Source organism: Mirounga leonina, unplaced genomic scaffold (assembly GCF_011800145.1).
Source record: "Mirounga leonina isolate KUSES-001 unplaced genomic scaffold, KU_Mleo_1.0 Mir_93, whole genome shotgun sequence".
Lineage (NCBI taxonomy): Eukaryota > Metazoa > Chordata > Mammalia > Carnivora > Phocidae > Mirounga > Mirounga leonina.
In genome coordinates, this window is record NW_023270854.1 from 12,838,247 (window position 1) to 12,855,977 (window position 17,731).

Sequence of the window (17,731 nt, forward strand, 5' to 3'; positions counted from 1 at the left end):
ATAGACTCACTACAACAATTGCTGGGGCTTCTGAATATATTGTATAGAAAAACTAAATCATTTAGATAACTAAATCATTTCAATAACTTTTTAATGTGCAAAAATTGTAAGTAGGTCTATTTAGAGGCCCCAAAGAAAATTTGGCAAATCTCAGGAAAGTATTGCAGATCTCCAGGAGCACATTGTCTCTCTCTCCTCCATCATCCCCTCCCTCCCATTCTCCCTACTATTTATCTGTCCATCTGTCTGTCTGTCTGTGTGTCTAAGTTCTTAAGTATCTTTTCCTTTTGGTGCTTAAGGAGAGCATTAGATCACTGGGTATTTTTGTTAAGAAAAAAGTAGTTGATCAGCCCCCATTGAACAGGTACTTTTAATACTTCAGAATCAGTGCATTCAAACATTGTAACCATTTGATGTAATGCTTGGTGCTTTTCCAGACACTCTAATATTCATTATGTCATTTGATCCCTCCACTAACCCATCTTAAGTAGTTTGGGCAGACAGTATTCTTTTCATTTCATGGTGAGGAAGCGGAAATCGGAAAGTTAAGTGACCTACCCTAGGTTAGCCAGTCACCCAGCCCAGCTTTCTGACAGCTTCTGACTCCGCCCCAACAGCTACTTCCTAATCGCACAGTTTCAAGAGGGTTTTGTGTTTTTTTTTTAAGATTTTATTTATTTATTTGAGAGAGAGAGAATGAGAGAGAGCACATGAGAGTGGGGAGGGTCAGAGGGAGAAGCAGACTCCCTGCTGAGCAGGAAGCCCAATGTGGGACTCGATCCCGGGACTCCAGGGTCATGACCTGAGCCGAAGGCAGTCGCTTAACCAACTGAGCCACCCAGGCGCCCTCAAGAGGGTTTTTAATAGATAAAACTTTTTCAGACAATTTTATAATGTATTTCTTGAATGTCATTATTTCATGTTGTCTTCTACGTTTGATGGAATAGTACTTAATTTAAAGATGATGTACTTCTCTTGTAGGTGCCATTGTTATAGAGCGACCAAATGTGAAATGGAATGATGTTGCTGGTCTCGAAGGAGCCAAAGAGGCACTTAAAGAGGCTGTGATATTGCCTATTAAATTCCCTCATCTTTTTACAGGTGAGATGACTGTTATATAGATTTTCTGATGATTGTTTTAAAATTAACATTGATGAATGAGGTAGAGCATTGTGAATTTTTGTCACCATATCATAAGTTAGCACCTTAAATAAATTCTGTTATAAGGCAGTGATATACCTCTACACAAAGGTCTTTATTTCGTACACATATTTGCAGTATACACATACTGCAAAAAACCTAAATGTCAACCAGTAGGGCAAAGTGCAGTATACACATACTGCAAAAAACCTAAATGTCAACCAGTAGGGCAAAGTCATCAAATGACATAATGAATATTAGAGTGTCTGGAAAAGCACCAAGCATTACATCAAATGGTTACAATGTTTGAATGCACTGATTCTGAAGTATTAAAAGTACCTATTCAATGGGGGCTGATCAACTACTTTTTTCTTAACAAAAATACCCAGTGATCTAATGCTCTCCTTAAGCACCAAAAGGAAAAGATACTTAAGAACTTAGACACACAGACTCGTTCAGTTAGAGGGTACGTCTACCTTAAGAAATTTAGATCTATGTTATAATTGACATGAAAGAATGTCCACATATGTATATAAAGATCAAAACATGAGCTATAAACATGTGTAGTATGACTCTACATTTGTGAAATAAATGTGTGTGCTGAGAAGTAAATGTAGACAGATTGACAAAAATGCTAATGTTAGGGCGCCTGGGTGGCTCAGTCGGTTAAGCTTCTGCCTTCGGCTCAGGTCATGATCCTGGAGTCCCAGAATTGAGTCCCGCATCGGGCTCCCTGTTCGGTGGGGAGTCTGCTTCTCCCTCTGACCCTCCCCCCTCTCATGTACTCGCTCTCTCTCATTCTCTCTCTCTCAAATAAATAAATAAAATCTTTAAAAAAAAAAAAATGCTAATGTTATGCGTAGAAGATAAGACGATGGGTTTGAACTTTTTTTTTTTTTTAAAGATTTTATTTATTTGACAGAGACAGAGACAGCGAGAGCAGGAACACAAGCAGGGGGAGTGGGAGAGGGAGAAGCAGGCTTCCCGCTGAGCCGGGAGCCCGATGTGGGACTCGATCCCAGGACCCTGGGATCATGACCTGAGCCGAAGGCAGTCGCTTAACCAACTGAGCCACCCAGGCGCCCGGGTTTGAACTTTCATCTGAAGTTTTTACAGTGGCCATGTACTAGTTGTATCAGTTTTTCCCGTTTCTTAAAAAGCAGAGCACGAATTATTTAACATTTTCAGACGAAGTACCTGTCCTCTAGGGACAGCTCATTCTCACCTGAGGAGAATATTGCTCACACAACCATCTGGGTGTGGTTGAAGTTCCAGCTCTAGCAGCAGCTCATTTGTCTGTGCTGAGCCATTCCTTCCCATTGTCCTTTTTGTGACTGATAGCCTGCCTGTATGGTGATGTGGCTATACCCACGGTGTAACCGTGAAACAGGCTGTGTTGGTTTATGTAGAGAGCAAATCTGTGGTGTTGGCCTCAAACTGAACAGGTCCCGAAAGTGATGTCATGTAGAGGAGTGATGAGCAAAGACCCTGTGAGCCACTCGGGGTCCGCCAAGCCAGGTAGGACTTACAACCTCACTTCAGAAATACGAAATTAACAGTGTAAAAGTTGATATCGTGATCCCGTAAAGGCACGAAAGTATGGGTGAGCTCATTCTCTGTTACTTACGCCAGTGTTTTCCAAACACAAGTCATGGCTATATCTTCCTTATGATTATTTCCGTATACGTGTACCATTATTATTTTTTAAATATCTTTTTTTAAATCACTCACTTTTAGAGCATATTTTTCCTAAAGTACAGCATAAATATACAGAGACCAGCAGGAACCTAAAAGTGTTCAGCTTCACAGATTATCAGAAGGTCAGTACATCTATGTAATCATCATCACACAGATCAAGAAATGATACCAGTAACCCACAGGTCCCTCTGCCAGATCTTTCCTCTGCAAAGGTGATCACTCTTGACTCCCCCTAACACCATAGATCGTGTTGCCTACATTTGAACTTAAAAATCATCTTTCTTGTTTTTCTGTAGTAGCATCATTTTAAAAGATTGCTTTGTGTCTACTATAAATAGAAAAATTTGTATTTTTCTCATACACATTTTAAAAATGATTTAAATAAAAAGTATTTGTATACTACCTGAAAAGCACTTCCTATACCACCAGTCATATACACCGCACTTAAGGGAACACTGACTTACAATTGCAGACATTTAAAATAGGAAGATAGAACTCAAGTCAAAGTTGAGGCTTTCATAACAATAAATACAACAGTATTTAGTTCTGCCATTAGTAATCTACATGTCATTCTTATGTAGATACCATGTACCCATCCACAGTTTGAACCTAGAAATTTTTTAAATGTATATTTGATATTTTTTTGTCAGATGTAAGTCTGTTTTATTTTAGGCAGCGTTGTGATTTCTTATTAGGAAAATTGAAATACAAAGAGTTGATTTGTTCACTTGTTCTATTTTGGCAAAACTAGGATTTCAGGGAGTCTCCTCATCATTACCCAACCACCTGAATAAGAATATGCTCTCCGTAATAGTAACTTGCGCTTCCTTGTGGATCGGGAATTAAATAGAACTTTGTGAGGGATCAGCCAGACTGTGTTAGTTTCATTCCTCCAAAATATTTAAAAGACTACTTAATAATTTTAATATTAAAGAATCACAAATATTTATAAGAAATATAAATATTTAAAAGAAAATGTTTCCAGCTGCCCTTGTCCTGTGGATCTCATTTATCCTACAATATTCTGATATTGATTATTGCACACAGCAGACAATCAGGAAGGACCTTTTAACTGAACGATTCTGCCCTTACTAGACTATAAGCCCATGGAGCGCAGAGATCCTTTTGTGTTCAAGGTTCTCAGTCCATACATTGTGGTTTTAGTACATAGTAGTTGAATGAATGAGTGAAGTAAATGAACTTCCTGTTAGAAGGATTATATCTGTGTAAACACATTTGACAAAGTGTTCCCTAGAAAAAGCAAATAAGAGGGGCTCTTGGGTGACTCATTCGGTTAAGCGTCTGCCTACGGCTCAGGTCATGATCCCAGGGTCCTGGGATTGAGTCCCACATTGGGCTCCTTGCTCTGTGGGAAGCCTGCTCCTCCCTCTCCCACTCCCCCTGCTTGTGTTCTCTCGTTCTCTCTCTCTCTGTCAAATAAATAAATAAAATCTTTAAAAGAAAAGTAAATGAGCTACTTCTAAGACATATTTATGTTAGTTTATTTAAAAAAAAAATTTTTTTATTCTGATAGCTGTAGAGTGAAAACCTCTTCACAGTATTCTTCAGTAGGGATGATGTCTCCGGTAACAGAAATTAACAGTCTTAAGATTCTCATGTTAGGGCGCCTGGGTGGCTCAGTTGGTTAAGCGACTGCCTTCGGCTCAGGTCATGATCCTGGAGTCTCGGGATCGAGTCCCGCATCGGGCTCCCTGCTCGGCAGGGAGTCTGCTTCTCCCTCTGACCCTCCTCCCTCTCATGCTCTCTGTCTCTCATTCTCTCTCTCAAAATAAATAAAATCTTTAAAAAAAAAAAAAAAAAGATTCTCATGTTATTTTTCTAATGCAAATTTTAGGCAAGAGAACGCCTTGGAGGGGAATTCTGTTATTTGGGCCACCTGGAACAGGAAAGTCCTATTTAGCCAAAGCTGTAGCAACAGAAGCAAACAACTCCACGTTTTTTTCAGTATCTTCCTCTGACCTTGTCTCAAAGTGGCTAGGTGAAAGTGAAAAGTAAGTAGTAAGTTGATTTTTTTTTTTTTTAAGTTTCTCTCTGCCTGGTAATCATTATATCAGTCTATAAAGTAATAGGCTTATATCATTCATAGACATTCAGAGAAGTGACATTAAGTATTCATTTCTGTGTCAGATCAGTCCCTAGTTTGAAATTCATTTCATAGGGAAAAGATAGCATATGTACAGTTACATATAGTATAGTTTAGTAAATCATAAACTGAATCATCTAATTGTAGGATTCTTATTTTCTGGACCAAAACATGATTGGACTTCAGAGTTCTTAAAATACTGTATATATTCTATTTTAGTTTTTTTCATTAAGTCATGTGTCATTTACTATTTTTTTAAGAAACTGAAAGCTTTTACTTATTTTTAGGCTAGTTAAGAACTTATTCCAACTTGCTAGAGAGAGTAAACCTTCCATTATCTTCATTGATGAAATTGATTCTCTGTGCGGCTCAAGAAGTGAAAATGAAAGCGAAGCTGCCCGTAGAATTAAGACGGAATTCCTAGTTCAAATGCAAGGTAGGGGTACTGACTTTTAAAATAGTTTCTATTTATTTTATAACTGCTATTATCATAATAATGGAAAAAATTCAAGTCGAATTTCTCCATTTTAGCAGACTGTTCTCACTGTGCCATGTTTCATTCTGATTGTCCTGCACATGCACACAAAGTCTGCACCCCGTTGTAATCATCTGTAGGATTCTGGCATAAACAGTAAGGAGATGCGCATATTCACTTATAACTATATATATTCACTTATATATACCAGGAACACTATCAGTAAAAGAATGTGTAGACTTCAAATGAAATCTTTTGAGAAGAATATGAATAGTATTTGTCCATAGTCTAGCAAATTTGACTCTTGGAAATATTTGCATCATATTTGAATAAATGTGATATTTGATTAAATACAGTTTTTTCAGAGAGAGACTCTCAATATGAGGCACTTTATTAACATTAAAACACCACATTCTTAACAGAACATATAGATGAGGTTGAAAAGTGCACTAAAATGACAAATTACTTAAAATATTACGTATTTTGATGCAGGCGTTGGTATAGACAATGATGGAATTTTGGTTCTGGGAGCTACAAATATACCCTGGGTTCTGGATTCTGCCATTAGAAGAAGGTATGATGATACAATGAAGATCTTATTTCTCACTGCAGATGTAACAAGTCAGTGACAGTTCCCTTTTTGTTCGTTGAAGAGGCATTCTGACAACTTTACAGAATTTTTTTGATGTACTCTAACCCTGTTGCCCCCTGCGTTGGGGGAAGAGAGGCAGGCATTTGTTTGCTTACTTGCTTGCTGTATTGAAGATACGAGATTTTCGTATACAGAATCTTTCACATTGGAAAATATATTACCTAATGCTTACTTTTAATTCTAATTAAGCTTAGTGTAAGGCACTGATGCTTCATGTACAAATGTAGCTTGGTATTTCAGTGGGAAACTTTCACATAAAATTTTAGCAAAATGACAATCATATAAGTTAAAGTATGATAGATAACCAAGATATATTTCATTAAAAGTTTATGTCTATAATTTTTAAATTACATATTGAACTTGAGCTACAGGAAAGGTATATGGACTCGTTACTCTTCATGCACACCGTTCCCTATTTCATTCATTGAATTTTGCATGGTAAAAATTAGCACCAGTTCTTGCCACTTTTATCCATTCACTTGATGGTTTGCCGGGATGCTAGGTTACCATCCAGTATTAAGAAAGGAGATCTGCTGGTTATTTTTGAAAAATGGCCTAATTCTAAACCCATCTCTAGAAATAATGGAAAATTAAAATTCTCATAGCCACAGAGAGTTACCTAAAGAACGAAGTCTTCACAGCCACTTAAATTTTCCCTCGTTGCTTCCTCCCTACCCAAATGCTGAAATTCTGAGAAGGCAAGCAAAGTTACTGTTAATAAAACAGTGTTTACTTATGAACTATTAGAATTATTTATTCTGAATGTACCCATTATAATAAAGTGGACATTTTGTGTATTATTAGATAATAATAAACATATAAACATATGTTTATTAGATAAGATTTTGAGTAGCTTTACCATTTTAAATTTAGAGAATTATTTTGCCCTCTCTTATTTCATATGATTAACCATATTAATCTCTGGATCAGGAGTTCAGAGTATGATTCTATGAGAAGCTAATCTTGTGGGACATATCATGTTGTGAATTCTAGACATTATAAACACTATGGCCAAAATAACCCAAAAATCATGTGAGAAAGATTAAATCACTCCAAACTGGTTCTCTGGCTATTTTGGTTTTACTTGTTAGTTGCTAATGTGTTCTGGATATTTTCCCATTATTTAATGTAAATATACATGTTTAACTCTGACACAATGGGCTCATTTAACTTAGTCAGCTTAGCTTTATGTAAATGAGAATATCTGAGCATCTCGTTTCTTCTTGAGAAATCTGAATTTTCAATTGAAATTAAATATGTGTAGTAATATTTTTGATGTAAATTTCTTTCGTTTTAAGATTTGAGAAACGAATTTATATTCCTTTGCCTGAGGCCCAGGCCCGAGCAGCGATGTTTAAACTGCACTTGGGGACCACTCAGAACAGTCTCACAAAAACAGACTTCCAAGAACTCGGGAAGAAAACAGACGGCTATTCGGGGGCAGACATAAGTGTCATTGTGCGCGATGCGCTGATGCAGCCTGTTAGAAAAGTGCAGTCAGCTACTCATTTTAAAAAGGTAAGGAGCTTTGTTCCATCCTTTCAGATACTTTTAAAGTCAGGTTTTGAGACCATCATTGATTTGTCTTCGAAGAATTTCAGGAAGGTTTCTGTTTTATATAATAAATAATGGGTTTATAGAATAAACATTTCCATGTCTTTGAAAATACATTCTCCCACAAAGTTTATTAATAGCTATTATTAATAGTCTTAATGTATTTTAAAATTTTTTATGCAGTGATTTTTGAAGTATTTATTATTTTGATGTAAGTATAGAAACTTTAAATATGTAGTTACCACTGATGTAACTAGAATATCCTCAAGCTGAATCTGGTGCATTTACACCTCATTAACAAAGTAAAAATACCAATAGCTGATATTTAAATTTTCACTGTGTTCTATTCTATATCTCACTATTTCATTTGTTCCTCACAAAAATTCTACAAGAGGTGCCTGTTGCCACCTGTTGATCATTAATCTGAGACTCAGATGTTAACAGGATTAAACTGGGATTTGGCTGCTAACACGGTTTGCCAAGGTACAACCAGAGAGGTACAGACGTGTGATTTTTCTCTAGGTTACATGTACTTCAGAATCTGAGTCCCTGCTTCCCATGCACTGTTTTGTCTGCATGAATGGGTTGAGCATATAGCATTTTGTAAAAAGACTGTGGTCTTGGGATGTCCGAGATATTTAAATAACAGTGGGGTAGGTAATTTGTACCAACGCTGTTGCTGAGGACAGCAGTACCCAATATTACCATCAACATCGATGTGAAAATCCTGAAAAACGATTAGCAAACTTAATCCAGCAATATGACAAGACTGATGTATCATGACTAAGTTACATACGTATGTCTTGTCCCACAATGAAATAAGTTTTTTAAAAAATGATGAGCTTGAATTAAAACCTGAATTTAAAGCCGGACTCCACAACTTACTTGTTATATCTCCTTGCGCAAATTATATTACCCATTTAAGTCTTGTTTGTATCATCTCTACAGGAGACAGTAGCACTGCCTCCAAGTACAATTGTGGAAACGAAATGAAGTAGTTCTCGGAAAGCACTTGAGTAGCCCCGGGAAATAGCCCTTTCCTTCTGCAGCCACTTCATTACTGGGAGAAATATAGGAGGCTCAGGGTCAAGTTTATGTCCCAGCCATTGTATTTTCTTTTAAATTCTCTTTGCATTTAGAAACTATTGATTGTTAGGAACTCAGTCCTTTCCTACCCAGAACTTTTCATTCGGTTCTCCATATGACTGCCAGGGACAGCTTCTGTGACCGTGAAGCTGGGTCCTTCTTAGGAGGATAAAGGTGAAGCAGCCAAATGAATGTTAACATCTGGCCTCCTGCATCACCAGCTAGTAGATATCTCAATGGCTCCATCTTTTACTCCCATTTTAAGGCTGATTATTTCAATTAGCAAGAACAAGATTGCCTGTTTGGGTATTTATCAAATGTCTAAAGTACTACTCTGAGCCTAGAGATAAGTCAGAAAGTACTACAATCAAACACAAAAATCCCTGCTGCTGAAATTTTTGTGGGGAAAGACAGACAATAAAATACACATAATAAGTAAAGCTAGAATGTTTATTTTTCTGTACCTGCCCTAATCCTGACGTAATATTTAAGATTGATCATTGTCAAATAAATATTAAATGTGAAAGCAGCCCGCAATTTAGCATAGATCTGTTGCCACCTATAAAATACTTGCATGTGCTCAGGCTCCCCGCCCACAGACCCCCGGAGACCAGGGGCGCACGTGACTCTCGTCCCCTGTGTGAGGGGTGTGCCTCCCGCAGCCCAGGGCTCGGAAGGGGGAGGCCCCGGGCTCGGGGCCACTGCTCTCGCTTTCTTGTTGTCGCAGACACCCTCCCAGGGGGCATCCCACAACTGGCGCAATGAGTGCCAATGAGGACCAAGATATGGAACTGGAAGCTCTACATTCTGTTTATGAAGGAGATGAAAGCTTCCGGGAATTAAGTCCAGTGTCATTTCAATACAGGATAGGTGAAAATGGTGATCCCAAAGCCTTCTTAATAGAGATTTCCTGGACAGAAACATACCCCAAACACTTCCAATTATATCTATGAACGCTTTTTTGAACAACACCATATCATCTGCTGTAAAGCAGAGCATATTAGCCAAGTTACAGGAAGAAGTGGAGGTCAATCTCGGGACTGCCATGACCTACACATTGTTTGAAAATGCCAAGGACAGTAAGGAGCAATTCATGAGAATCACCAGCCCATGAATTCTATGATACCCATAAGCAGTTATCATCTCCGTTGAAACCCCTAATACAGCCCTACCAAGTAAGAAAAAAGAACAGCTTTCAAAAACCCAGAAACGTAAGCTGGCAGATAAAACAGATCACAAAGGAGAACTGCCTCGAGGATGGAACTGGGTTGATGTGGTGAAGCATTTAAGCAAACTGGCTCTAAAGATGATGAATAGTACTTGGAATTGAAGACAAGGGAAGAACATCCTTTAAAAAGTAAACTGGGTTCAAAATGCTTCATTACTCTTTTCTGGTATTGAGGTGGCTTTTTATAAAACAGAATTCTTTTATATGTTTCTTACGTAAAAAACGTTTTAAGCTGGAAGTTCATGAAGAGATCTGGTTGTATTATTTTCACAAACTTGCCTTAATAAAAGGTGAAATGTTAAAAAAAAAATACTCGCATGTGACTCTGAGTCACAAAGTTTTGTCTCTGGGTGTTATTAAAATTTTATTTTAAATCAGTTATGAATCTCAAAATAAGCACTGAAATTACACTTAGCATTTAATTTTGTACTTATTTTAATTTTATTTTTTTTTTAAGATTTTTTATTTATTTATTTGACAGAGAGAGAGATAGCGAGAACAGGAACACAAGCAGGGGGAGTGGGAGAGCGAGAAGCAGGCTTCCTGCCGAGCAGGGAGCCCGATGTGGGACTCAATCCCAGGACCCTGGGATCATGACCTGAGCCGAAGGCAGACGCTTAACGACTGAGCCACCCAGGCGCCCCTGTACTTATTCTTAAAGAAGGAATTTTTGTTGAGAAAGAAAGATTCAGTGATTTCACACTTATAAATCTTCCAAATATCACAGAACTTTCTCAGTTTTGGAAAATAGAGAAAACTTAAGAGACTTATTGAGGATGCCTTTTTTGTGGACTCTAAGACCATTTAATAGGCATTAGAGAAAAGAGAACTCTTAACCACAGATGTTTCTTTTTTTTTTTCTTTTAATTTTAACTCCTTTTCTCCTTTGATCATGTAAGTAATATAGGAAATTTCAAAATACAAGAAAGCAACAGGAAAAAAATCAAAACCAAACAAAATCTATCCCGTCACCCGAAGATAACTACATTTTATTGTATATTCATGTTTATTTTTAGAAGTAAACATTTTAACCAAGTACAGAGTAGTACATTTTCAAATGTCTTGATAATGGCCTAAATCTTAGTTAATTTGTTCAAGTAAATATTTCAGATTACTTTTTATTCCAGGTGCGCGGACCTTCACGAGATGATCCCAACAAAATAATAGATGACCTGCTAACACCCTGTTCTCCCGGTGACCCTGGGGCCATTGAAATGACATGGATGGACGTTCCTGGGGATAAACTTTTGGAGCCAATTGTTTGCATGGTTTGACATTTTAAAAAATTTGAAACATTACAGTTTGTCATTTGTGAGACAAAGATAAACATTTTTAGTTATATAAGATGAGCTAGAAAATATCAGTATGATCAAGCATGTTTATGTAATACTACTCAAAAAATTGTGAAGTTAATTGAACTTAAAATATAAAAAATAATTATCTTTAAAGTAGGTTCTTGGGCTTTAAGAAAAATTTTAAGTGAAAAGTTTTTTTTCAAAAAACAGGTTTCTAAGCTTTTATTAGGTCTTATGGCTGGGATACTATCAACAGAATACTTATTTATATGGCATAAATTATTGTCAAGACTTGACCAAAAAGTAAAATTGGTGAAATTTCTTTTCTGAATCTTAAGATTTTATAAAATATCCAAAAACCTTAATGCATCTATCATAGTAATCATAATGGTGTTTTTCTGTTTTACTTCAAGTTTTGTAGAAAATTTAATGTAGTGCTTGAAAAAAAAAGTCCTGAAACCAAATTTTTATGATAAAAAAATTACATTTCTAGAGTTTATATTGGAGGGATTTATAATTCTTAAGACTTATTTTGTAAGGTATAGGAAGCTTACTGTGAAAAGCTACATTTATTATTTTTATGTTTTCTTATTGGTGCATGCTCAGTTTTTTAAAAATTTGCTTCAGTTACAGATTTTCAAAGAGCTTTATGTCAGAATTAACAGTAACTTCCAGAGGAGAAACTTATTTATGCGATATGTACACATAGACCTATAGACGTACACATACCTCTATAAGTACATAGTATGTATATAGATATATTTACGTGTTAATTATGCTTCTCTGAGAAGTTATTCAAAAGCCCTTTTTTGTTTCAGTCCTTGCTATGTTATTTTTTTTTTAAGATTTACTTATTTATTTTAAAGAGAAGCGTGAGTGTGGGTGGGGATTGGGGGAGAGGGAGAGAGAGAATCTCAAGCAGACTCCCTGCTAAGTATGGAACCCATCATGGGGGTCCCTGAGATCATGACCTGAGCCGAAATCAAGAGTCGGATGCTCAACCAACTGAGCCACTCAGGTGCCCCACTATGTTATTTTTTATAAAGATTTTGTTCTTTAACCATATTTCATACTGTTTTATAAGAGACATAGCCCAGAAGTTAATCTTTTAATGAATCCCTGATGTTAGCCTATTTTCTTCCCATTTTGATCATAATTTTAATTAATAGTTAAAAATTCTGGGGGTGCCTGGGTGTCTTGGTCAGTTAAGTGTCTGCCTTTGGCTCAGGTCATGATCTTGGGCTCCCTGCTTCGCAGGGAGTCTGCTTCTCCCTCTCCCTCTACCCTCCCTCCCACTGGTACTCTCTTGTCCCTCTCTTTCTCTCTCAAATAAATAAATAAAATATTTTTTTAAAAATTCTGATTAGTTGGTTTTAATTAAATGGTGTGTTTCACATAAGTATAAGTGAATAACTTCTGTAAGTGAATGACTAAATTCATTTTGAATTGCACTTGGTGAACTCTCTTGTTTTAAGAAAAAAACAAGTAAGACCAGAAAAGAGATCAGGGACATATTTTGGAAGGCCTTGATCTTCAAGCGAAAAGGATTATACTCCTGATAGGTAATGGGAGCCATCAAAAGTTGTGGTCAGGACTAGGCAAGCAGCTTAAAGTTACTGTGCAAAGGAAGAGCAGGATCAAAGATGTCCTTTAGAAGGAATAAGAGTTTATTGTTAGTAACTTACGGCACACTGCAAATACTTAGATTTAACCTCAGGTGGAAAGTTAGTTAATAATAATACAATGATTTTTATTTGATTAAATCTATTACTAATACTCCTCCCTTCTTTTTCCCTGACAGTCGGATATGTTACGGTCACTATCTAACACAAAACCCACAGTCAATGAACATGACTTGTTGAAATTAAAGAAGTTTACAGAAGATTTTGGCCAAGAAGGCTAAACCAAAGACAACGAGGAAGACATTACCATGTGTGTTCTTTATTTCGTAGGTACTTTTGCCTTTCTTGAATGGCATTCAGATTATTTCCAGTAAAACTCTTTTACCACAGGGAAATACAGATCTCACTCCAGAGTTCCTTTAATTTTATATGTATTTTTGCTCCATTACCAGTTAAATGCTCCTGTTAACAAAAATTATAAAATAATGGATAATAAGGAAACGAGTGATACATGAATGGCAAAAAATAGGAATTACCCAGTTAAGAGGAGGACTAACATTGATTGAGATACCAATATTTGGAATTGATGGTATTTGCAAAGAGCATTTCTTTTTTTCTTTTTCTTTTTTTTTCTTTTTTACCAAAATGAAATAGGGCTTATTTTATATTTTGAAAAACAATTCTTAAGCATAATTCTCATCAATGTAAAATTTATTTACTTAATTAAAAAATTTTAAATAATAGAATATTCTCAGGAATGGGCAATAAAACAGCAAAGAAGCACTGTGATTGGGCTTGAAAGATTCTGAATTGTGTTCTAGCCAAGTCTCATTGATTTTTGATAGGCTAACATTTTTCTTTGTGTAGATTTCAATAATTTCTTTAAAAGCAACAAGCTTCTATAATTAAATAATACCTTTCACTGTGCAGTCTCAAAAGAAAGACTTTCTAAATTGGTATTGTCTTCATCTTGAGGAAGAAAATTGTCTATTTCAGTATCTTTTTGTAGGAAGATTGACCAAAACAGATGGCAAATAAATACATACTTTTTAAATAATTCTGTCATGAAATACTATAAGGGAACTTTTGCTAAAAGGAATGGCCTCCCTTTGAATTATGGGAAGTTTGTGGGTGTGTGTGTGTACATATATATATAGAGATATAATTTTTTTTTTTTTTAATATAGGCTACCAAGGGTCTTGTCTTTTACCTTTTAAGTCCAGGGAACAGTTTGTCCTTGCCACATATATGTTATCAAGTGTAATGCTTGTGAAGCTTTAGAAATGAGCTAATGTCTCATTAAATAATAAAATACAAACATGATTATGTTATTTTAATATCTCCAAATAAATCTGAAGGTGTATCTTACACACTTTAGCATCAACACTAAGTTGTGCCTTGTGCATTTGCATTGGCTATATATGCAAAAGGATGATTAAATTAGCTGGAATGAGGTTGGTTCCTTAATTACTATAAAGTTCTACCATGCAAATACTATAGAATAACTTGCATTTTAAAGTATATTTGCACATTTTATGTATAATGCTCTATCATTGCCTTTGGGTTTTCTGTACAGATTGTTTTTGTTGATACTAAATGGAAATCATAGGCCTGAAATACGCTGTTCTTATGTGAAGTAAATTGATATAACCTACTATTGGCTATATTCTGTGTATGCTTCTTTATTTTGGGATCTTTTGTATAGGAGAGAATATTATCTAAATTGATTAGATCAAAGATATCATTAGAAATTATTGAGAATGTATACATGAAAAATTCTGTTTTTTAACTTTAATGTGAGGGTTGGGAGTTAACTTGGCAGACTAACAGTTCTTTGTGGCTGCCTTATAAAATAATTTATATTCTTTATCAGCCTCAGAATTATACAGTATTGCTATTATATCATTAGGCGAATTCACATGATTATATAATAGTTGAAATTCAGAATTTGTTTTGAGGAGGTATTTTACTTAATTTGACAAAATACATGACCCAATAGTAAGTAGAGTGTTGATGATAAATGCGTACTTTATCACACTTAATTCTTACATGTGCTTAGAGAAGTGTATCTCAGTATCCATATCACTTCCAGCCATGGCTCTATTTTCTGTATTACATCTACATTTTTTACATTTCTGATTCTAATCCTATTTCTGGAATCAAATAATTTTAGACTTATTCTGAAATGGTAGTATATAGGCCATATCCCATGAGTTCTTTAGGGACAGATAAGTACTCACAATGTTCAGGCTCTGTCTGAACTTGGACTATTATGAAATTTTGGGTAGATGGTTTCTGAGGCTACTTGGAGTACCTCTGTGAGCTGTACCCTAGATGTTGAAGAACACTTTTTTTTCCTCAGCCCGGAAGCCATAGGAGTCTTAATAAAAAGAATTTCAATAGAAAATTAACTTTTGAGTTTCTTGATAGCATGCAGAAAAACAGAATGAGTATATATATTTGATTATTAATGTGCAGGACCATCGGCCACTTGGCCCTGGCACTGGTAAGGAGTGGAGGCGCACCTCTGTAACGCCGTAGCCGCGGATGTTGCTTGAGGCTGTTGCAGATGGAACAGCAGCGAGTGCCCAGCACAGACACCGGTTTCACCTCACCTTTGTGAGCTCTCCTGGGCGTCGTGTGCTCTCCTGCCTCCATACCTTCCTTTACCGCCTTCTGTTACTGTACTACACTGTCCTTTCTTCTCTGCTCCTCCAAATCCCATTACTTCCACTAAGACCTAGCTCATGGCCTGTATCGTCTCTGCCAGGAAGAATTCCTAAACTACCCCCAGTCCTACCTTTGGCCTCCTGGATTCTCTGTGAGGCTTTTTATAAAATAGATCATTTGAAGCGACTTTGTTCTTGCTGGTCTAGTGAAATGATCGATTTCAGTCTTGGTTCCTGGGGACTAAAATCAGAGGTAGGCCAGGACTGGCTCCTGTTGGCTTAGGAGAACCAGTGCCCATCTCTTCGTGCCTGTGAGTTCCGTGAGCTCGTTTTGGCAGCTTGAAATCTGCTACGGTGGGAGGATTCGTGCCACAGAAATCAAATTGCAGTTAGCGTGGTGCCACACAAAACCGAGTCTGTCTGTAATTGAAAAATTAATATTATTTATTGCATTTACAGAAATTACATTTTTAGAGTCATAAAAAGCATTTGATAAAATCCAGTACCTATTTATGATTTTTTTTTAAAAAACTTTACAAACTAGGAATAGAAGGGAGCTTCTTAATAAAGGACATCTGCCAAAAAAAAAGAAAAAGAAAAAGCAGCACTGTAGCAGGCATCATACTTCATTGTGAATTACGGAAAACTTGACTCCCCGGCTATCACTACTTCTCTTCAACCTTGGACAGGAAATTCTAAGTTTAGGGATTAAAAAGGAAGAAACAAAATTGTTATTCTCAGATAACATTGTATATGTAGGAAATCCAAATTAATATAAACAACTTAGAACTTGATTTAATGATTACAGGACGCAAAGTTAATAAAATCATGGTGGTTATCTGAGCAACAATTAGGAATTGAAATTACAAAAACAATACCAATTATAATAGTATCAGCATCAGATACCGCAAAATAAGTCTGAAATATATGCAGACCTTCACATAAAAAACTAGGATACATTACAAACAAAGGAAAACCCGACTAAGTAGGGAGATGTTCATGAGTCAGAAGACTGTTAGCAAAGTATCCATTCTAACTGAGTTGATTCTAGACTTAATGTAATCTCAAATCTGGATCTGGGTGATATGTAGGTCACTCTGTACATCTATGTATGTATTCTATATCTCCAAAAACAAAAATAGATGCTTAATTTATTGATTAAAAAGAAAAAATATTTTATAGTTTGAATCCATTTTTATAATAGTGTATTTCTCCTAGCTGTATGTTTTTTGTCCATTTATCTATATAATCATTCACCCAGATATCTGTACATATACATAGAAACAAATTATTTTCACCTTATGTTCATTTTATTATTTGTGGGTAGTGAGGTTTTGGTTGTTTTTTTTTTTTTTTAATTTTCTCTACCTCTTTTATCTTCAGGTAGATTTTCAGATGTCACCTTTTCAGTGAGACATTCCCTGGTCATCCTATTTAAAATTGCAATCCCTCCTGATGCTCCTTATACCCATTCCCTGCTTTGTTTTCTTCTGTAGCACTTATCATGTAACCTGCTGTATAGTTTACTATTTTTCTTATTTGTAATTTTTCCTACTAACATGTATGTTCTGTGAGAACTGGGATTTTCTTGTCTGTCTTTTTTTTCTCTCTCTCTCTGCTGTATCTCAGTATCTGGAACAGTGCCTGGTGCCTGATGATGCTCAATAAATATTTATTGAGTGAATGGAATCTTTGTATGTTTTTCTCAGTTTGAATACTTTACAATAAGCATGTATTATTTTTGCCCCTCTCCTACGTTTTTACTTAAAAAAAAAAAGAAAATTAGGAATGAAAACAAATACATCAAGAAATTAACGTTGGCTAAATCTGGGTGGTAGCAGTATGGATGCTTGTTAATTTTTCCTTTGTTTTCATCTTTAAATATTTTAATTTCCCAAAATAAGCAAAAGTTTTTAGGGAAGAATTACAGTCGGGCTGAGAGCTGATCACAGGAATTTGTCTCCCTCTTTTGGTGCCCTATAAAATAACAGAACAGCTTTTAAGAAGAGAGTGAAAAAATAGGACAGCATAGATAATTCTTCAAACAAATGGACTTTGGAAGAGTACTATTCATCCAGACTGCCTTCCTGATTTGGGGAATGCCCCTAGCCTCCCACTACAGAACCAAAGTGGGGACATCCTGTTTCTTCAGCACGAGGCAGCCATCACAGGGACACCTGACTAGCTGTGGTTAATCAGGTGCTGCGA

General features: G+C 36.1%; 1 protein-coding gene and 1 pseudogene across 2 annotated transcripts in view; both read left to right on the forward strand.

The window, feature by feature from the left end:
* The window catches only part of VPS4B (vacuolar protein sorting 4 homolog B), a 31,073-nt gene extending 14,427 nt beyond the window's left edge, over nucleotides 1-16,646 (forward strand). Inside the window, exons 5-11 of the mRNA XM_034996337.1 lie at nucleotides 982-1,101; nucleotides 4,694-4,850; nucleotides 5,230-5,378; nucleotides 5,910-5,991; nucleotides 7,368-7,587; nucleotides 11,065-11,205; nucleotides 13,034-16,646. Of these exons, the coding sequence (XP_034852228.1) occupies nucleotides 982-1,101; nucleotides 4,694-4,850; nucleotides 5,230-5,378; nucleotides 5,910-5,991; nucleotides 7,368-7,587; nucleotides 11,065-11,205; nucleotides 13,034-13,135 (971 nt within the window). The 3' untranslated portion in view covers nucleotides 13,136-16,646. The remainder of the gene's footprint in view (nucleotides 1-981; nucleotides 1,102-4,693; nucleotides 4,851-5,229; nucleotides 5,379-5,909; nucleotides 5,992-7,367; nucleotides 7,588-11,064; nucleotides 11,206-13,033) is intronic.
* LOC118004778 lies at nucleotides 7,614-10,411 on the forward strand (annotated as a pseudogene). Its single transcript, XR_004677679.1, has one exon. The product of XR_004677679.1 is annotated as an RWD domain-containing protein 4-like (transcript).
* Nucleotides 16,647-17,731: the final 1,085 nt, after the last annotated feature.